This window comes from Ranitomeya imitator, chromosome 6 (genome assembly GCF_032444005.1).
Source record: "Ranitomeya imitator isolate aRanImi1 chromosome 6, aRanImi1.pri, whole genome shotgun sequence".
NCBI classification, from domain to species: Eukaryota; Metazoa; Chordata; class Amphibia; order Anura; family Dendrobatidae; genus Ranitomeya; species Ranitomeya imitator.
The window spans coordinates 195,758,336-195,780,716 of NC_091287.1; the positions used below are offsets into that span (position 1 = coordinate 195,758,336).

The 22,381-nt window shown below is 41.8% G+C and overlaps 1 protein-coding gene across 1 annotated transcript in view; it reads right to left on the reverse strand.

Annotated features, from left to right (window-relative positions):
* Positions 1-1,964: 1,964 nt before the first annotated feature.
* The window catches only part of DAP (death associated protein), a 197,174-nt gene continuing 176,757 nt past the window's right edge, over positions 1,965-22,381 (reverse strand). Inside the window, exon 4 of the mRNA XM_069730420.1 lies at positions 1,965-2,257. Within this exon, the coding sequence (XP_069586521.1) occupies positions 2,138-2,257 (120 nt within the window). The 3' untranslated portion in view covers positions 1,965-2,137. The remainder of the gene's footprint in view (positions 2,258-22,381) is intronic.

The window sequence follows — 22,381 nt, forward strand, 5'->3', positions numbered from 1 at the left end:
GCACCATGACCGCTGGGTCCTCACCAGCCTCTCCCAGTAATCTGTCAACCTGATCAGCGATGTGACGGACTCGAGGGCCAGGTAGGCAGCACACTGTTCGACGATCCTCGTCTTTGTGACAGATTGCCCTGTCTGTTCCACTAATAATTGAATCCCCCACTACCAGCACCTGTCTGGCCTGCCCTGCTCTCCTATTTTCCTCCTTACTGTAGCAGTCACTTCTCCGGCTTTCAGAGGACATGCCTGGCTGCAGCAGTGCTACCCCTGATCAGGACTAGCCTCCATGGCACTCTTTCCTCTACCCGGCCTTCTGTCACCCAAATTGCTGCTTCACTGTCCTGCAGCTCCATCCTACCATCCCCCCTTCATCTATCCCATTGAGCGCCTGCTAAGTGAGCAGAAGACTCCTTTCCATATTGTCAATGGATCTCAGTGTTGCCAGCTGCACATTTAGATTCAGAATCTGGGCTTCCAAATGCTCAACGTGCTCACATCTCGCACGGCAGTATGCACCCTCAAACGGCTGCTCAAGGATTGCATATATGTGGCAAGATGTGCACTGGATGTCATTAACAATAGTGGAGCACATTTTCTAATGGGGATTGCACCAGACAGAAAAGTTAAATAAAAAATAAATGCAAAGTATTAATAAAATACAGCTAGCAATTCAGTAATTCCTCCCTGGGAAACTCCCTGAATCCAAAGTCACTGAATCACAAGTCACACACTTAACGCCGTTCACAACTTACACTCAGGTCACACTCGCTAAGCTGAAGATATAAAGAGATTTTTTTTTTCCCCTCAGCGGCAATCCACCTTGCTGTTCAATGCACTTCCAAAAAGGAAGTGAAAATAAAAAATTGGGGACTAAACAATCATGTTTGTGGAAAAAATATGATTTTTTATTTTCACGCCCAGGCGTTATAAACTTCTGTGAAGCACTTGGGGGATAAAAGTGCTCACCACACATCTAGATAAGTTCCTTAGGGGGTCTAGTTTCCAAAATGGGGTCACTTGTGGGGGGTTTCCACTGTTTAGGCACATCAGGGGCTCACCAAACGCGACATGGCGTTCGATCTCAATTCCAACTAATTTTAGCTTGAAAAAGTCAAATGACGCGCCTTCCCTTCTGAGCCCTACCATGCGCTCAAACAGTGGTTCCCCCTCACATACGGGGTATCGGCGTACTCATGACAAATTGGACTACAACTTTTGTGGTTTGTTTTCTCCTTTTACCCTTGGGAAAATAAAAAAAATTGTTGCTGTAAGATCATTTTTGTGACTAAAAAGATAAATGTTCATTTGTTCCTTTCACGTTGCTTCTGCTCCTATGAAACACCTGAAGGGTAAATAAACTTCTTGAATGTGGTTTTGAGTACCTTGAGGGGTGCAGTTTTTAGAATGGTGTCACTTTTGGGTATTTTGAGCCATATAGACCCCTCAAAGTGACTTCAAATGTGAAGTGGTCCCTAAAAAATATGGTTTTGTAAATTTTGTTGTAAAAATGAGAAATCACTGGTTAACTTATAACCCTTAAAATTTGCTAAGAAAAAAAATTTTGGTTCCAAAATTGTGCTGATGTAAAGAAGACATGTGGGAAATGTTATTTATTAACTATTTTGTGTGACATATTTCTCTGTTTTCAGGGCATAAGAATTCAAAGTTTGAAAATTGCAAAATTTTCGCCAAATTTCCATTTTTTACACAAATAAACGCAAGTAATATTGAAGAAATTTTACCACTAACGTGAAGTACAATATGTCACGAGAAAACAACCTCAGAATTGTCAAGATCCGTTGAAGCGTTCTGGAGTTATAACCTCATAAAGGGACAGTGGTCAGAATTGTAAAAAATGGCCCGGTCATTAACGTGCAAACAACCCTCGGGGGTAAAGAGGTTAATAATATTTTATATTTAATTATTTTACGCAAATTGTGCATAAAAATCATAATTTGACATTGTACTGCAAAGGATTAAATTAGGCTTTATTCTCTTGCATTCAGTTTATAATGTGAAGGAATATTCCTCTCTATTTTGCAATTCATGTCACATATCTTGATCTTTGTGGAATCATTTGAAGACTATATGTAAATAATACATTTTTAGGATGATGCTCTTCCACTATAAATTCAGCGTATCACTTGCGAGGTTGATGAATGTGCTGATTAACATGTTGCACAGAAGGCAGTTTCTCAACAGATGGATGCGGTTTCTGATGAGCTACTTGGGCTGCTGCTGGGGGAAAATCCTTGTCACCCTATAGAAAAAAAAGAAATAGTGTTATATAAAGCGGTTTTCTTTTGTACAAAAAATAATTTCCCTAGCTGGCATTGAGATTCTTGTTCTTTACCATGCAAAGCAAAACTGTAGATTTATGTACAATGCTGTGTAACATCAGAGTAAGACTGACCAGAATGATCAAGTGCTCGATACTCGACACCACTATACTTGCGCTGCAATATGCGCAGTGACAGCGTCCCCCTGGCCACTACATACCTCCGTTCTTTTTTTGCGCTTTGACGCTACATATTCACTACCTTATGGGCCTCACAGAATCTACAATTAGCACTGTTTGAGAAAGACTCTTCAAAGAGTCGAAACGTCACGCTGCTTGATTCTGTGCCCTCTACGTGAAAAATCATTATATACAGTCATGGCCAAAAGTATTGACACCCCTGCAATTCTGTCAGATACTCATTTTCTTCCTGAAAATGATTGCTAACACAAATTCTTTGTTATTATTATCTTCATTTAATTTGTCTTAAATGAAAAAACACAAAAAGAATTGTCCTAAAGCCAAATTGGATATAATTCCACACCAAACATAAAAAAGGGGGTGGACAAAAGTATTGGCACTGTTCAAAAAATCATGTGATGGTTCTATAATTTGTGTAATTAACAGCACCTGTAACTTACCTGTGGCACCTAACAGGTGTTGGCAATAACTAAATCACACTTGCAGCCAGATGACATGGATTGAAGTTGACTCAACCTCTGTCCTGTGTCCTTGTGTGTACCACATTGAGCATGGAGAAAAGAAAGAAGACCAAAGGACTGTCTGAGGACTTGAGAAACCAAATTGTGAGGAAGCATGAGCAATCTCAAGGCTACAAGTCCATCTCCAAAGACCTGAATGTTCCTTTGTCTACCGTGTGCAGTGTCATCAAGAAGTTTAAAGCCCATGGCACTGTGGCTAACCTCCCTAGATGTGGACGGAAAAGAAAAATTGACAAGAGATTTCAACACAAGATTGTGCAGATGTTGGATGAAGAACCTCGACTAACATTCAAACAAGTTCAAGCTGCCCTGCAGTTTGAGGGTATAACAGTGTCAACCCGTACTATCCATCAGCATCTGAATGAAAAGGGACTGTATGGTAGGAGACCCAGGAAAACCCCACTTCTTACCCCAAGACATAAAAAAGCCGGGCTGGAGTTTGCCAAAACTTACCTGAAAAAGCCTAAAACGTTTTGGAAGAATGTTCTCTGGTTAGATGAGACAAAAGTAGAGCTTTTTGGGCAAAGGCATCAACACAGTTTACAGGAGAAAAAAGAGGCATTCAAAAAAAAGAACAAGGTTCCTACAGTCAAACATGGCGGAGGTTCCCTGATGTTTTGGGGTTGCTTTGCTGCCTCTGGCACTGGACTGCTTGACCGTGTGCATGGCATTATGAAGTCCGAAGACTACCAACAAATTTTGCAGCATAATGTAGGGCCCAGTGTGAGAAAGCTGGGTCTTCCTCAGAGGTCATGGGTCTTCCAGCAGGACAATAACCCAAAACACACTTCAAAAAGCACTAGAAAATGGTTTGAGAGAAAGCACTGGAGACTTCTAAGGTGGCCAGCAATGAGTGCAGACCTGAATCCCATAGAACACCAGTGGAGAGATCTAAAAATGGCAGTTTGGAGAAGGCACCCTTCAAATATCAGGGACCTGGAACAGTTTGCCAAAGAAGAATGGTCTAAAATTCCAGCAGAGCATTGTAAGAAACTCATTGATGGTTACCGGAAGCGGTTGGCCGCAGTTTTTTTGGCTTAAATTTGTGCAACGAAGTATTAGGCTGAGGGTGAAAATACTTTTGTCTGGCCCATTTTTCAAGTTGTGTGAAATGATCAATGTTTTGCTTTTTTTTCATTTAAGACAAATTAAATGAAGATAATAATACCAAATAATTTGTGTTTGCAATCATTTTCAGGAAGAAAATGAGTATTATCTGACAGAATTGCAGGGGTGTCAATAGTTTTGGCCATGACTGCATGATGTCACTATTCTTATTAAATATTCACTAGCACCGCAAACAGAGTGTTGCTGTTTGACTTTTTATCCGATAGTCAGGTTGGACACTTGAACTTGCTCAACTCGAGTGACGAGTGTAATAGAAGTCAATGGGAAGCTGGATTTTTTTTTTTTCTGTAGACCCTACCCGGAAGGCTGGGGGGCAGGAAAAATCACCGAAATGGATGGAAACAGCACTCAAATGGAGTGGGAAAACTCATGGGGAAATGCCTGGACGCATCTCTGACTTCCAGGTCGCTGATGAGAACAATGTTGTTAGAGTATTAACCCCTTTTTGTCATTGGACGTACTATTCCATCCATGTGGGGTGGGCAATAATTCCCAAGGACGGAAAAGTACGTCCAGCGCAATCCGGTACTATGTGTGAGGAGCGGTCACGGACCGCCCCCGGCACAATAACCCCGGGCACACCGCGATCAAACATGATCGCGGTGTTCCGGCGGTATAGGGAAGCATCGCACAGGGAGGGGGCTCCCTGCAGACTTCCCTGAGACCCCCGGAGCAACGCGATGTAATCGCGTTGCTCTGAGGGTCTTTTACCTCCTCCCTGCAGCAGGCCCGGATCCAAGATGGCCGCGGCATCCGGGTCCTGTAGGGAGGTGGTTTCACTACGCCTGCTCAGAGCAGGCGCCGGGAAGCCTGGAGAAGTGCACGTCAGATCGCTGATCTGACAAAATGCACAGAAAAGTGTCATATCAGCGATCTTACACTATAACATAATGTCCCCCCCTCCCCCCGGGCAATGTTGTAGTGTAAAAAAAAAAAAAATTCACATGTGTACAAAGAATTTTAAAAAAATTCCCCCCCACAAAAAAAAAAAAATTATATATATATATATATATATATATATATATAGTTCCTATACATTTCTTTATCTAAATAAAAAAAAACAATAAAAGTACACATATCTAGTATCGCCGCGTCCGTAACGACCCCACCTATAAAACTGTATCACTAGTTAACCCCTTCAGTGAACACCGTAAAAAAAAATAAAAAAAAAAACGAGGCAAAAAACAACACTTTATTCTCACGCCGCCAAACAAAAAGTGGAATAACACGCGATCAAAAAGACTGATATAAATAACCATGGTACCGCTGAAAACGTCATCTTGTCCCGCAAAAAACAAGCTGCCATACAGCATCATCAGCGAAAAAATATAAAAAGTTAGTCATCAGAATAAAGCGATGCAAAAATAATTATTTTTTCTATAAAATAGTTATCGTATAAAAGCACCAAAACATATAAAATTGATATAAATGAGGTATCGCTGTAATCGTACTGACCTGAAGAATAAAACTGCTTTATCAATTTTACCAAACGCGGAATGGTATAAACGCCTCCGCCAAAAGAAATTCATGAATAGCTGGTTTTTGGTCATTCTGTCTCACAAAAAATCGGAATAAAAAGTGATAAAAAAAGTCACGTACCCGAAAATGTTACCAATAAAAACGTCAACTCGTCCCGCAAAAAACAAGACCTCACATGACTCTGTGGACCCAAATATGGAAAAATTATAGCTCTCAAAATGTGGTAACGCAAAAAATATTTTTTGCAATAAAAAGCGTCTTTCTTGTGTGACGGCTGACAATCATAAAAATCCACTAGAAAACCCGCTATAAATAGTAAATCAAACCCCCCTTCATAACCCCGTTAGTTAGGGAAAAATTAAAAAATTAAAGAAATGTATTTATTTCCATTTTCCCATTAGGGCTAGGGTTAGAGCTATGGTTAGGGTTGGGGCTAAAGTTAGGATTATGGTTGGGGCTAAAGTTAGGCTTAGGATTACATTTACGGTTGGGAATAGGGTTGGGATTAGGGGTGTGTCAGGGTTAGGGGTGTGATTAGGGTTAGGGGTGTGTTTGGATTAGGGTTTCAGTTATAATTGGGGGGTTTCCACTGTTTAGGCACATCAGGGGCTCTCCAAACGCGACATGGCTTCCGATCTCAATTCCTCCTTCCCTTCCGAGCTCTCCCGTATGCCCAAACAGGGGTTTACCCCAACATATGGGGTATCAGCGTACTCAGGACAAATTGGACAACAACTTTAAGGGTCCGATTTCAACTGTTACCCTTGGAAAAATACAAAACTGGGGGCTAAAATATAATTTTTGTGGAGAAAAAAAAGATTTTTTATTTGCACGGCTCTGCGTTATAAACTGTAGTGAAACACAATAAAATAAATTGGGGGCGAAAAGATCATTTTTGTGAAAAAATATGATTTTTTATTTTTACGGCTCTGCATTATAAACTTCTGTGAAGCACTTGGTGGGTCAAAGTGCTCACCACACATCTAGATAAGTTCCTTAGGGGTCTACTTTCCAAAATGGTGTCACTTTTGGGGGATTTCAATGTTTAGGCACATCAGGGGCTCTCCAAACGCAACATGGCGTCCCATCTCAATTCCAGTCAATTTTGCATTGAAAAGTCAAATGGCGCTCCTTCGCTTCTGTCATGCGCCCAAACAGTGGTTTACCCCCACATATGGGGTATCAGCGTACTCAGGACAAATTGTACAACAACTTTTAGGGTCCATTTTCTCCTGTTACCCTTGGTAAAATAAAACAAATTGGAGCTGAAGTAAATTTTTTGTGAAAAAAGTTAAATATTCATTTGTATTTAAACATTCCAAAAATTCCTGTGAAACACCTGAAGGGTTAATAAACTTCTTGAATGTGGTTTTGAGCACCTTGAGGGGTGCAGTTTTTAGAATGGTGTCACACTTAGTTATTTTCCATCATATAGACCCCTCAAAATGAGTTCAAATGAGATGTGGTCCCTAAAAAAAAAAAGGTGTTGTAAAAAGGAGAAATTGCTGATCAACTTTTAACCCTTATAACTTCCTAACAAAAAAAAATTTTGGTTCCAAAATTGTGCTGATGTAAAGTAGACATGTGGGAAATGTTACTTATTAAGTACTTTGTGTGACATATCTCTGTGATTTAATTGCATAAAAATTCAAAGTTGGAAAATTGCGAAATTTTCAAAATGTTCACAAAATTTCCATTTTTTTCACAAATAAACGCAGGTAATATCAAATAAATTTTTACACAGAATCACCGGGATCCTTTGAAGCGTTCCAGAGTTATAACCTCATAAAGGGACAGTGGTCAGAATTGTAAAAATTGGCTTGGTCATTAACGTGCAAACCACCCTTGGGGGTAAAGGGGTTAAGCCACTTTTATGTACTGACAATAAAACATCCAAAACCGAAGATCAAATAGATTTTACTGGAAACAAAATGTTAGGAAACATGCAGTATAATGACTTGCATATAAGGCAAAATTAGAAAGATAAAAAAAAGCCTCTTTCACCCCTTAGGCTATGTTCACACGTAGCATTTTTGCACCTTCTCATTGCTTTGAATGGTGAAAAAGCGCTGCAAATATGCTGAAAGATTTGACATGCTGCTTCTTTCAAAAACACAGCAGTTTTCCATGTCAATCAGGAAAAAAAAGCTACAAACAAGGACTGGCTTTTTTCTCCACTGACTAGTTACAGACATGTATTCTATTAGTGGGTGCTCTCATCCGCTGACCCGAGATCGCATGGACCAGAGCTCATCCCACTGAACGCCTGCTCTCCTTTCCTAGGGTATAATACTACTCAGACAACACAGGGTGCAGGCAAAACAGTGTGGCAATAGTTTATTGAACCAACCAACAGACAATAATATAGAATAGTCCCAGCAAAATCCCCAAGATGGTGCAAATTAGTTTCACCCTTCCGCTGGATCACCCAAATTAGAGCATCTGTGACTTCCTTGCTTCCAGGGCTGACTAACCCCACCAGTGGAACCCCACTTTTGTCTCCAACAGAGAGGAGGTAACAACAAGCTTAGGAAGCAGACAGTCCACTGAGGTACGTGGCCAGGTGACCGGAGGGTCCCAACCTGGCTTCCCTGAACATCTCCATGGGGCCAGGTGACAGAGGGTCACAATCTGGCTTCTCCAAAAGTCTCCACAGAGCCAGGTGACTGGTGGGTTTCAATTCTGGCTTTCCCAAAAGTATCCATGGGTTCAGTGATGGTCAATGAAGCAGATCCGTATTCTTCCAGCTAGGGTCGTGGATACCTTAATCTGGCATTCTGTAGAATATCGAATCTATGTCCCTTTTGATGGAGCCATGGTGCCCTGGCAACTGTCCTGTGGAGTGTTACTGGCTGTGGTTTTGTAAAGGTCCCTCTTCATTGAGTCATGGTGTCCTGACAGCTGTTCTGTAGAGTGTTCCTCTATTGATTCATTATGTTCTGGCTGTGTTCTGTCAAGTCACTCTTGATACAGAGGGCAAATACCCCTCTTCATAGTTCACAGCTCTTATATAAGCATTTTTCCACAGGATTGGGGGAAGGTGGCTGGGCTTATCTCTCAATATTTAAGTATTTAATTAATCTGCATAGTTTGTCCTCATCTGTTTTGCAAGTTCATAACATACATGAACTCATACAATGGATAATCAACATATTAGGAAATATCCTTTGTTACATAACCCTGCGCCCCTGTCTTCCAAGATAGCAGTACAATAAACTGTAGGAGCTGATATAAGATGTAAACAGCAGCCATTGAACAATTCAAAAATAAATTCAACCTACAAGAAGAGTCAAAGTTCAGTCTTATATGAACAATAGCCTATGTCTCCTGGCCTACTAAAATAATACTTCTGGCTAATTAAAATTAAATGCTCTGTAGTCACATCCGGGTTATTACAAGAGGAATGTAGGATAATCTCTTGACTTCTATCGAACTTTAATGCTACCTTGGGAAGTTTAGGGAGGGTTTATTGAAAGGGCCTGAACATCACTAGTACTAGGTTTAGAGCCCATGGGGGAACCCTTGGAATTGGGACTGGTCAGGATCAGTCGCAGGATTTTATAAACCTTGATATCCATCTATTAGTTGTGAGATTGTAATTGTCTAATGCTCCCAAGGCTGAAACTTGAACCTTAAGGCTGTCGTCACACTAGCAGTATTTGGTATCACCCACTCCTGGTTTTGGCTTACAAATACAGATGTAAAATACTGACCAAATACTGCTAGTGTGACGGCAGCCTAAGGTTATTTGTAGCTAAGCCTAGCTCAATTCCCCGTCTGGAGAAGTACTAGGATGGAACGTATTGGAACCTTCCTTCCTAAAGCTTCTCCTGAAAACTCCAAAAACCTTTTCCATAAATATTTGTTATAAGTTTCCTACTCTTCAGTAAGGCTACGTTCACACTAGCGTTCGGCTAGTGTGCGTCGCGCTAGCGTCGGGCGACGCAGCGGCGACGCACGCGTCATGCGCCCCTATGTTTAACATGGGGGACGCATGCGTTTTTGCTTGTTGCGTTTTCCGACACGTGCGTCTTTTTTGACGCTAGCGTCGGACCAAGAAAACGCAACAAGTTGCATTTTTCTTGCGTCCGATTTTCGTCAAAAAACGACGCATGCGTCGAAAAACGCAGCGTTTTTGCGTGCGTTTGCACGCGTTTTTCGGTGCGTTGTGCGTCGCGTCGCCGACGCAGCGGCGCACAACGCTAGTGTGAACGTAGCCTTAGGTGGAAACTAACCCTGGAGAAAATAATTTCTGACTCAACAGGGCCCTCTCAATTTCCAAGTTGTTAGATGGAAGCCCTGCATTTAAAAGTGGTATACTGGACCCTGAGTGAGAGGGTCCCGGATTTCCGGGAGGACCTGGACATTATTTTCAATAACCCCCTAACAACTGCTAATCTGCATTAAAATGGTGGCCATTAAGGGGCCTTATTCCCCCATTGCCGTTTTAAAACGGTGATTGGAAATAAAGGTATAGGGCCCCCCAGCATTGGCCATTTTTTAGGGTTCAACTCGGGGGTAGCCGAGAACCTGGCGAACACAATCAGGGCCGTTTTTTCAGTCCTCGATCACGTGATGAAAAAAAACAAAGAAACAAAAAAAAGTATACCTGCTATTTAAACAAGTTCTCTCTCTTCTGACATGATATACATACCAGAATAGAGAGAAATTAGGTCCCCAAGCTCACCCCAGTACTTCTGCCATACCCCAGTCCCTCCAGCTGTGTCTCTCTGACAAACCTTCCTGGAAAAAAATGGCGGCTCCACGCGTAATGCACCCACGAACATCGCCGGCAGCCACCTGGCAACAGCGGGATGTCGATAAGATAACTAGTGTTGGAGCGCAAGTGCTCGCTACTCGAGCTTGCATCGGGGTCGATCGAGCATGCGCGATACTTCGTGCATACCCAAATACCCCGATGCAAACTCGGGCAGTGAGCACTTGCGCTTAACGCTAATGATATGTTTAATATGACAACTTAATGTTATCCAATTCTGTGCAGTACCTTTTGGGTTAAAAATCCTCACTATAAAAAAAATCCTCTCTATACCCCTGGAGGAAATTATTGAGGGGTGTAGTTTCCAAAATGGGGTCACTTGTGGGGGTTTCCAATGTTTAGGCACATCAGGGGCTCTCCAAATGCAACTTGGCATCCGCTCTCGATTACAGCCATTTTTGCATTCAAAAAGTCAAGTAGTGCTGCATCCCTTCCGAGCCCTGCCATGTGCCCAAATAGAAGTTTCCCCCACATATGGGATATATGCGTACTCAAGAGAAATTGCACAACAAAAGTTGGGGTCCATTTTCACAAGTTACCCTTGTGAAAGTAAAAAATTTGGGGCTAATACAAAATTTTTGTGAAAAAAGTAAAAATTTTCATTTTTTTTCCGTCCACATTCCATTACCGTATTTTTCGGACTTTAAGACGCACCCCAAATTTTCAGAAGAAAAATAGGAAAAAAAATTAATGAATCAAATAAGGGTCGGTCTTACAGTCTGAATTATTCAGCTTACCGGGAGGTGGGCTGGTGGAGTGTGGTCACAGGGGGGTGTTTCGGTGGTCTGGCAATGATCTGACTCATCCCAGGCTTGTGTGGCAGGTTCGGTAGTGCGGGGGGCTATGCCATTTTATAAAAGCCCCAACACATTCATCCGACGATGGAGCGCACCAGTTTCGCAGATGCTTGGTGGTGCGGGGGCTCCGCCGACATTTTGTGAAATCTCGGAGCCCCCACACATCCATACCAGGCTGGTGTGCGGCAACTTTGGAGATTTTCGGTGGTGCAGGGGCTCCGCCAGTATTTTGTGACATGGACCTATCTGACTCTCGACGGGATAGTACGTCATTCGTGATCAGCCGCGCTCACAGGGGGGAGAGGACGGGTGTCAAATGATTATCACAGCTGACATTCAGCACTATGTGCCAGGAGCGGTCACGGACCACTTGTCAGTGCCTGCTGAGATCATGCGCCGGCAAGCCTCCTGCACTGCCTGTCAGATTGCTTATCTGACACATTGCTGTGTTAAGTGTCAGATCAGCGATCTGACAATATATAGTGATGTTCCACCCTGGGACAAAGTGAAAAAGTAAAAAAAAAAAAATTAACATGTGTAAAAATAAATAAATAAATAAATAAAATAAAAAAAAATCCTAAATAAAGAAAAAAAAAATATTGTTCCAATAAATACATTTCTTTATGTAAATAAAAAAAACAACAATAAATACACATATTTGGTATCCCCACATCCGTAACGACCTGACCTATACATATGATATAAACATGGTACCGCTGAAAACGTCATCTTGTCCTGCAAAAAAAGAGCCCTCATACAGCGCCATCAAAAACAAAGTTATAGCAACTCAGAATAAATAAATGCAAAAACAATTATTTTTATATAAAATAGTTTTCATTGTATAAAAGAGAATAGCAGAATGTGAGAATTAAAATTTAACTTTTAATATATTCTTTAAAAGAATCGGGAAAAAAATTATATGTGCCACCCTTTATGATATTCGGCTGAAGTACTGTTGATGAAGGGTAATGTAGCATCAGAACAGTTTAAACAGCTTACTAAGGATAAAAATAGATTTCAGATATATCTAAAAAACGAAATCTATCTAGCATCGGGAAACAGTGTGGAAAGTGCAAAATTTTGTACCATATACCAGAAACTAAATACCAAAAATCCGACACTGTCCAGCTAGCTGCATTTAAAGATTACAAATATAGTAAATTCACCGTTGATGATGCCAATATAGTTCATATACCAACAAGAACATGGAATATACGAACACCGCAGCAAAAAAAAAAGACTGTTAAATCAAAATGTAAATAAAAAGGAACAGTCTCACCAATTCCGATAGATTGATGAGGGGAGACGAAACAGGTCCATGGTCGGATTTGAACCCAGGACTCCAGCGTATCAGCATTGATACAATGCTGATTGCAGCGCCCAGATAGCTATAGAGAGATCTAATGCCGGGCTGGGATCATGGTGGCGCACGGACAGGAAGGAGGCTGGATTAGATCTCTCTATAGCTTGCTGGGCGCTGCAATCAGCATTGTATCAATTGATGTTAATGTTTGATAGTAATACAGAGGCAGTATTTATATTTAGATACAGAGTAATTGTGAATTCATTTTTGTGCTATGGGAGGATTTGCATACTAAGCATATTACCTTGCAATTTACTTGTAGATAGATCACAATCCTCCTATGACAATATCAAATGGTAGGTGTATTCGGGGCTGCAATTAATTTGGATTTACCGATATATGTATAAAATAGAAATATCATGGCAGCCTTTGAATGCATTACCATTGTGATCCTGTGACTGCAGAATTTATGTGAACATTCTCTAGCAATGATGATGTAAGGATCCAGTGAACCATTGATGAATTTATTTTGTGCAGTTTCTAAAATCTATTATCAATTTGTATACACCGGCTTTCTGTATATCCCATGAGTCTCCTTCTAGTGTCCTCTTTTGAGACATTTTCTGCATTTTAATTACCATATATACTCGAGTATAAGCCGACCCGAGTATTAGCCGACCCCCCTAATTTTGCCACAAAAAACTGGGAAAACATATTGACTCTAGTATAAGCCTAGAGTGGAAAATGCAGCAGCTACCGGTGAATTTCAAAAATAAAAATAGATGCTCCATACCGTTCATTATTGCCCCAAAGGAGGTTCCATATAAAGCTGTGCCATATATAATGCTCCATACCATTGCTTATTGCCCCATAGATGATCCATATATAGCTGTGTCATATAGAATGCTTTGCACCATTCATTATGGCCCTATAGATGCTCCATATAAAGCTGTGCTATATAGAATTCTCTGCACCGTTCATTATGGCCCCATAGATGCTCCATATAAAGCTGTGCCCCATATACAATGCGCTGCACCGTTCATTATGGCCCCATAGATGCTCCTTATAAAGCTGTGCCATATATGCTCTGCACCGTTCATTATGGCCCCATAGATGCTCCTTATAAAGCTGTGCCATATATGCTCTGCACCGTTCATTATGGCCCCATAGATGCTCATTATAAAGCTGTGCCATATATGCTCTGCACCGTTCATTATGGCCCCATAGATGCTCCTTATAAAGCTGTTCCATATAGAATGCTCTGCACCGTTCATTATGGCCCCATAGATGCTCCACATAAATCTGTGCCATATATAACGCTGCTGCTGCAATAAAAAAAAAAACACATACTCACTTCTCTTGCTTGCAGCTCCTCAGCGTCCCGTCTCGGCGTCTCTCCTGTTCAGGCAGAGGGCGCCGCGCACACTAGTACGTCATCGCGCCCTCTGACCTGAACAGTCAGTGCAAGTGGATGGGAAGACGGAGCGGCGCCCGGCGGGTGGAACTTGGACAGGTGAATATAAAATACTCACCTAGTCCCGACGCTCCCCCTGCCTGTCACACTGTCTTCGGGTGCCGCAGCTTTTCCTCTGTCAGCGGTCACAGGCACCGCTCATTAGAGAAATGAATATGCGGCTCCACCCCTATGGGAGTGGAGTCCATATTCATAAAGTTTATTGAGCTTTCCCACGTGACCACTGTACAGGGAAAGAGCTGCGGCACCCGAAGACAGTGTGACAGGCAGGGGGAGCGTCAGGACCGCCGGGACTAGGTGAGTATATGACAATCCTCTCTCCCCCTCACCCGCCGACCTTGCCACAGACCGTGACTCGAGTATAAGCCGAGAGGGGCACTTTAAGCCCAAAAATTTGGGCTGAAAATCCCGGCTTATACTCGAGTATATACGGTATGTTCTAACCCCTTAACCCCCAAGGGTGGTTTGCACGTTAATGACCGGGCCAATTTTTACAATTCTGACCACTGTCCCTATATGAGGTTATAACTCTGGAACCCTTCAACGGATCCTGATGATTCTGACATTGTTTCCTCGTGACATATTGTACTTCATGATAGTGGTAAAATTTATTTGATATTACCTGCGTTTATTTGTGAAAAAAAATGGAAATTTGGCAAAAAAAATTTAAAATGACGCAATTTTCCAACTTTGAATTTTTATGCCCTTAACTCACAGAGATATGTCACACAAAATACTTAATAAGTAACATTTCCCACATGTCTACTTTACATCAGCACAATTTTGGAACCAACATTTTTTTTGTTAGGGAGTTATAAGGGTTAAGACTTGACCAGCATCTGATTTTTACAACACCAAGGGTAACAGGAGAAAATGGACCCCAAAAGTTGTTCTGCAATTTGTCTCGAGTACACTGATACTTCATATGTGGGAGTAAACCACTGTTTGGGCGCATGGCAGAGCTCGGAAGGGAAGAAGCGCCATTTGACTATTCAATGCAAAATTGACTGGAATTGAAATGGGACGCCATGTTGCGTTTGGAGAGCCCCTGATGTGCCTAAACATTGAAACCCCTCACAAGTGACACCATTTTGGAAAGTAGACCCCCACAGGAACTTATCTAGAGGTGTGGTGAGCACTTTGACCCACCAAGTGCTTCACAGAAGTTTATAATGCAGAGCCGTAAAAGTAAAAAATCATATTTTTTCACAAAAATGATCTTTTCGTCTCCAAGAGAAGAAATTGGACCCCAAAAGTTGTTGTGTAATTTGTCTTGAGTACGTTGATACCCGATATGTGGTGGTAAACCACTGTTTGGGCGCATGGCAGAGCTCGGAAGGGAAGGAGCGCCGATTGATTTTTCAATGCAAAATTGACTGGAATTGAGATGGGACACTACGTCGGGTCTGGAGAGCCCCTGATGTGACTAAACATTGAAACCCTCCACAAGTGACACCATTTTGGAAAGTAGCCCTCCTAAGGAACTTATATAGATGTGTTGTGAGAACTTTGAGCCCCCAAGTGTTTCACTACAGTTTATAACGCAGAGCCGTGAAAATAAAAATTCTTTTTTTTTTCCACAAAAATCATTTTTTAGCCCCCAGTTTTGTATTTTTCCAAGGGTAACAGGAGAAATTGGACCCAAAAGTTGTTGTCCAATTTGTCCCGAGTACGCTGATAACCTATATGTGGGGGGAACCACCGTTTGGGTGCATGGCAGAGCTTGGAAGGGAAGAAGCGCCGTATGGAATGCAGACTTAGATGGATTGGTCTGCAGGCGTCACATTGCGTTTGCAGAGCCCCTAATGTACCTAAACAGTGGAAACCCCTCACAAGTGACCCCATATTGGAGACTAGACCCCCCCATGGAACTTATCTAGATGTGTTGTGAGAACTTTGAACCCCCAAATGTTTCACTACAGTTCATAACACAGAGCCGTGAAAATAAAAAATATTTCTTTTCCCAAAAATGTTTTTTTAGCCCCCCAAATTTTTATTTTCCCAAGGGTAACAAGAGAAATTGGACCCCAAAAGTTGTTGTCCAATTTGTCCTGAGTACACTGATACCCCATATGTTGGGGTAAACCCCTGTTTGGGCGCACGGGAGAGCTCAGAAGGGAAGGAGGACTGTTTTACTTTTTCAACGCAGAATTGGCTGTAATTGAGATTGGACACCATGTAGTGTTTGGAGAGCCCTAAATGTGCCTAAACAGAGGAAGACCCCAATTCTAACTGAAACACTAACCCAAACACACCCCTAACCCTAATCCCAACTCTACCCATAACCCTAGCCACACCCCTAACCCTGACACACCCCTAACCCTAATCCCAACCGTAAATGTAATCCACACCCTAACTTTAGTCCCAACCCTAAATGTAGCCTTAACCCTAAGCCTTGCCCCAACCCTAACCCCAACCCTAACTCAAGCCCTAACCCTAGTCCCAACCCTAACTCTAATGGGAAAATGGAAATAAATAAATTTTTTTATTTTATTATTTTTCCCTAACTAAGGGGGTGATGAAGGGGGGGTTTGGTTTACTTTTATAGTGGGTTTTTTCACACACTAAAAGACGCTTTTTATTGCAAAAAGTAGTTTTTGCGTTACCACATTTTGAGAGCTATAATTTTTCCATATTTTGGTCCACAGAGTCATGTGAGGTCTTGTTTTTTGCGGGACGAGTTGACGTTTTTATTGGTACCATTTTCGGGCATGTGACATTTTTTGATCGCTTTTTATTCCGATTTTTGTGAGGCAGAATGACCAAAAACCAGCAATTCATGAATTTCTTTTGGGGGGGCATTTATACCGTTCCATGTTTGGTAAAATTGATAAAGCAGTTTTATTCTTCGGGATAGTACGATTACAGCGATACCTCATTTATGTCATTTTTTTATGTTTTGGCGCTTTTATGCGATAATTATTTTTTTCTATAAAATATTTTTTATTTTTGCATCACTTTTTTCTGAGGACTATAACTTTTATTTTTTCGTTGATGATGCTGTAGTACGGCTTGTTTTTTTGCGGGACAAGATGACGTTTTCAGCGGTACCATGGTTATTTATATCCATATTTTTGATCGTGTGTTATTCCACTTTTTGTTCGGTGGTATGATAATAAAGTGTTGTTTTTGCCTCTTTTTTTTTACGATGATCACTGAAGGGGTTAACTAGTGGGACAGTTTTGTAGGTCGGGTCGTTACGGACGCAGCGATAAATGTGTACTTTTTTTTTGGATAAAGAAATGTATTTATGGGAACAATATTTTTTTTTTCTTTATTTAGGATTTCTTTTCTTTCTTTTACATATCTGAATATTTTTTGTTTTACTTTATAACATTGCCCCAGGGGGGCATGATGTTGTAGGGTCAGATCGCTGATCTAACACTTTGCAATGCACTGTGTCAGATCAGGGATCACACAGGCAGTGCAGGAGGCTTGCCGGAACCTGCTCTGAGCAGGACCAGGAAGCAGCCCCGCGGCCATATTGGACCCGGGGCCTGCAGGAAGGAGGAGGTACGAGACAAGGCAAGATTGCTTTGCGCAGGCGTGTACTATGGAGGACAGAGAATGAACTTCAATCCAATATTGCAGCCAGCATGCAGCCAGCGGGTAAGGAAAGGGTGAATCAAACACCCAAAAACTCCGCCCATATGACCCAAAACCAGTCACGCCAAATTCAGGTGACAGAGTCCCTTTAAACTATTACGTGTCCCCACCTAAGGTGTGCACGCTAATGCTTTTTTTAATATGGTGACGTTGGGGAGGTGCCCAAGATATGGCAGCACCCTGCCTCCCATCCTCTTCCCCAATAAAAATGAGCCATTGACACGTATCTTTTCCTGACATGGCTGGATTTAGGTACAGTGGGAAAGAGGAAAAAGTTTCCTTATAGTCTACGTTACTTTTGGAACACTCAGAAATGCATGATCCCAGTAATGAATATCAATATTGAATAAGGGAAATGGTTTGGCTTGCTAATTAATTGGGATAAGTTAGTTGTATTACCAGGTGATACTATAACAGATTTGACTTTTATGTAAAGAAGCTGCGGAGACACCATCACGTGTTTCTCGACGCAAGCAGTGAATAGCCAGGCCTTTCCCCGGGAAGGAACAACCACGGGAAGGGCAGCATCCTATGAAGGAAAGCCACCTATGCCAAGCATGGTATCCATCCACAGACAGCTGTTTCGGTGTTTTTGCCCCTCATCAGTGTGGAGTAGGAATCTGGCTATTAAGAGCAGTGCCTAGTAAAAAGGAAATAAAGGCACAGATGATTGGCCTCGGGGAGACCAAAACATCCAACACCGCGGAGACACCATCACGTGTTTCTCAACGCAGTGATTCCAGAACACTGCCCCCATCCCTTATGGGAAATATGCAGATGCATGTAAAGAAGCTGCGGAGACACCATCACGTGTTTCTCGACGCAAGCAGTGTTGGGGGCAGTGTTCTGGATTCACTGCGTTGAGAAACACGTGATGGTGTCTCCGCGGTGTTGGATGTTTTGGTCTCCCCGAGGCCAATCATCTGTGCCTTTATAGATTTGACTTTTATGACACACAGGCAGATAAAAGTGGTTAAGGAATTGAAAAATATTGTAGGTCATATTACAAAAGGACCTCAGGTTTAATCAAATAAAATGTTATCCCACTATTGAATAAATTTAGTAAAAAAAATGCTTGGTGCAAATTACCTATATTTTAGATATTATAGGTAGTTTAAAGGGGTTTTCCCACAAACAAAAGTTAACATTCAATAGATCTTTGAACAATCACATTTGGATGTGATTAAAACAAATGTTCCTGCATGGAGATAATCTTATAAATGTGCTTCTGCTGTGTACGGTGTAATGGCTGTGTCTGAGCGGGCATAAAGATGGATCGCAGCCAATTCTAGGAGGTAAATCATGTTTTAAAAAGATGCATAGAAATGTTTCATCTCACAAAAAGGGACATCAGGGGCTCTTCAAATGCGACATGGCTTCCGATCTCAATTCCAACCAATTCTGCATTGAAAAAGTAAAACAGTGCTCCTTCCCTTCCGAGCTCTCCCGTGTGCCCAAACAGGGGTTTACCCCAACATATGGGGTATCAGCGTACTCAGGACAAATAGGACAACAACTTTTGGGGTCCAATTTCTCCTGTTACCCTTGGGAATATACAAAACTGCTGGCTAAAAAATAATTTTTGTGGGGAAAAAAAAGATTTTTTATTTTCACGGCTCTGCGTTATAAACTGTAGTGAAACACTTTGGGGCACAAAGTTCTCACAACACATCTAGATAAGTTCCTTGGGGTCTAGTTTCCAATATGGGGTCAATTGTGGGGGGTTTCTACTGTTTAGGTACATTAGGGGCTCTGCAAACGCAATGTGACGCCTGGAGACCATTCCATCTAAGTCTGCTTTCCAAATGGTGCTCCTTCCCTTCCGAGCCCTCCCATGCACCCAAACGGTGGTTCCCCCTCACATATGCAGTATCAGCGCACTCAGGACAAATTGGACAACAAATTTTGGGGTCCAATTTCTCCTGTTACCCTCGGGAAAATACAAAACTGGGGGCTAAAAAATAATTTTTGTGGGAAAAAATTTTTGTTTTATTTTTACGGCTCTGCATTATAAACTTCTGTGAAGCACTTGGTGGGTCAAAGTGCTCACCACACCTCTAGATAAGTTCCTTAGGGGGTCTACTTTCCAAAATGGTGTCACTTGTGGGGGGTTTCAATGTTTAGGCACATCAGTGGCTCTCCAAACGCAACATGGCGTCCCATCTCAATTCCTGTCAATTCTGCATTGAAAAAGTAAAACAGTGCTCCTTCCCTTCCGAGCTCTCCCGTGTGCCCAAACAGGGGTTTACCCCAACATATGGGGTATCAGCGTACTCAGGACAAATTGTACAACAACTTTTGGTGTCCATTTACTCCTGTTACCCTTTGTAAAATAAAACAAATTGGAGCTGAAGTAATTTTTTTGTGAAAAAAAGTTAAATGTTCATTTTTATTTAAACATTCCAAAAATTCATGTGAAGCACCAGAAGGGATAATAAACTTCTTGAATATGATTTTGAGCACCTTGAGGGGTGCAGTTTTTAGAATGGTGTCACATTTGGTTATTTTCTATCATATAGACCCCTCAAAATGACTTCAAATGAGATGTGGTCCCTAAAAAAAAATGGTGTTGTAAAAATGAGAAATTGCTAGTCAACTTTTAACCCTTATAACTCCCTAACAAAAAAAAATGTTGGTTCCAAAATTGTGCTGATGTAAAGTACATATGTGGGAAATGTTACTTATTAAGTACTTTGTGTGACATATCTCTGTGATTTAATTGCATAAAAATTCAAATTTGGAAAATTGCAAAATTTTCAACATTTTCGCCAAATTTCCGTTTTTTCCCACAAATAAACGCAGGTAATATCAAAGAAATTTTACCACTATCATGAAGTACAATATGTCACGAGAAAACAAAGTTAGAATCACCGGGATCCTTTGAAGCGTTCCAGAGTTATAACCTCATAAAGGGACAGTGGTCAGAATTGTAAAAATTGGCCCGGTCCATAACGTGCAAACCACCGTTGGGGGTAAAGGGGTTAAAGATTGTTCTGTATTTTCATGACTATGAAAATTGTACATTCACACTGAAGGCATCAAAACTATGAATTAACACGTGTGGAATTATATACTTAACAAAAAAGTGTGAAACAACTGAAATGATGTCTTATATTCTAGGTTCTTCAAAGTAGCCACCTTTTGCTTTGATGACAGCTTTGCACACTCTTGGCATTCTCTTGATGAGCTTCAAGAGGTAGTCACCGGGAATGTTTTTCACTTCCCAGGTGTGCCCTGTCAGGTTTAATAAGAGGGATTTCTTGCCTTATAAATGGGGTTGGGTCCCCATCAGTTGTGTTGTGCAGAAGTCTGGTGACAGCTGATAGTCCTAATGAATAGACTGTTATAATTTGTATTATGGCAAGAAAAAAGCAGCTAAATAAAGAAAAACAAGTGGCCATCATTACTGTAAGAAATGAAGGTCAGTCAGTCCGAAAAATTGGGAAAACTTTCAAAGTGTCCCCAAGTGCAGTGGCAAAAACCATCAAGCGCTGCAAATAAATTGGCTCACATGAGGACCGCCCCAGGAAAGGAAGACAATGAGTCACCTCTGCTTCTGAGGATAAGTTTATCTGAGTCACCAGCCTCAGAAATCGCAGGTTAACAGCAGCTCAGATTAGAGACCAGGTCAATGCCGCACAGAGTTCTAGCAGCAAACACATCTCTACAACAACTGTCAAGAGGAGACTTTGCGCAGCAGGCCTTCATGGTAAAATAGCTGCTAGGAAACCACTGCTAAGGACAGGCAACAAGCAGAAGAGACTTGTTTGGGCTAAAGAACACAAGGAATGGACATTAGACCAGTGGAAATCTGCGCTTTGGTCTGATAAGTCCAAATTTGAGATCTTTGGTTCCAACCACGTGTCTTTGTGCGATGCAGAAAAGGTGAACGGATGGACTCTACATGCCCGATTCCCACTGGGAAGCATGGAAGAAGAGGTGTGATGCTGTGGGGGTGTTTTGCTGGTGACACTGTTGGGGATTTATTCAAAATTGAAGGCATACTGAACCAGCATTGCTACCACAGCATCTTGCAGCAGCATGCTATTCCATCCGGTTTGCGTTTAGTTGGACCATCATTTATTTTTCAACAGGACAATGACCCCAAACACACCTCCAGGCTGTATAAGGGCTATTTGACCAAGAATGAGAGTTATGGGGTGCTACGCCAGATGACCTGGCCTCCACAGTCACCAGACCTGAACCTAACTGAGATGGTTTGGGGTGAGCTGGACTGCAGAGTGAAGGCAAAAGGGCCAACAAGTGCTAAGCATCTCTGGGAACTCTTTCAAGATGGTTGGAAGACCATTCCCGGTGACTACCTCTTGAAGCTCATCAAAAGAATGCCAAGAGTGTGCAAAGCATTTATCAATGCAAAAGGTGCCTACTTTGAAGAACCTAGAATATAAGACATAATTTCAGTTGTTTCACACTTTTTTGTTAAGTATATAATTCATAGTTTTGATGCCTTCAGTGTGAATGTACAATATTCATAGTCATGAAAATACAGAAAAATCTTTAAATGCGAAGGTGTGTCCAAACTTTTGGTCTGTACTGTACATCATGGCGATTTCCCCCGCACAAGTGGCTGTGCGCCGGCAATAGCTGATTTTGACAGTTGGCATCCGGCTCTCAGTGCAAGCAGCAGTGTCTGCACCGCTCCCAGCACTTTAACCCCCTAAATGGTGCGATCACAGAATTTAGAGAGCAAGCAGAGGGAAGAAAGCCCCTCGGCTCTTGGGAAGGAGACCCCGGGACTCATTGTGAGGTCCCGATCGTGGCCATGATGACCTGATGTCGTCATGACCACCATGATCACC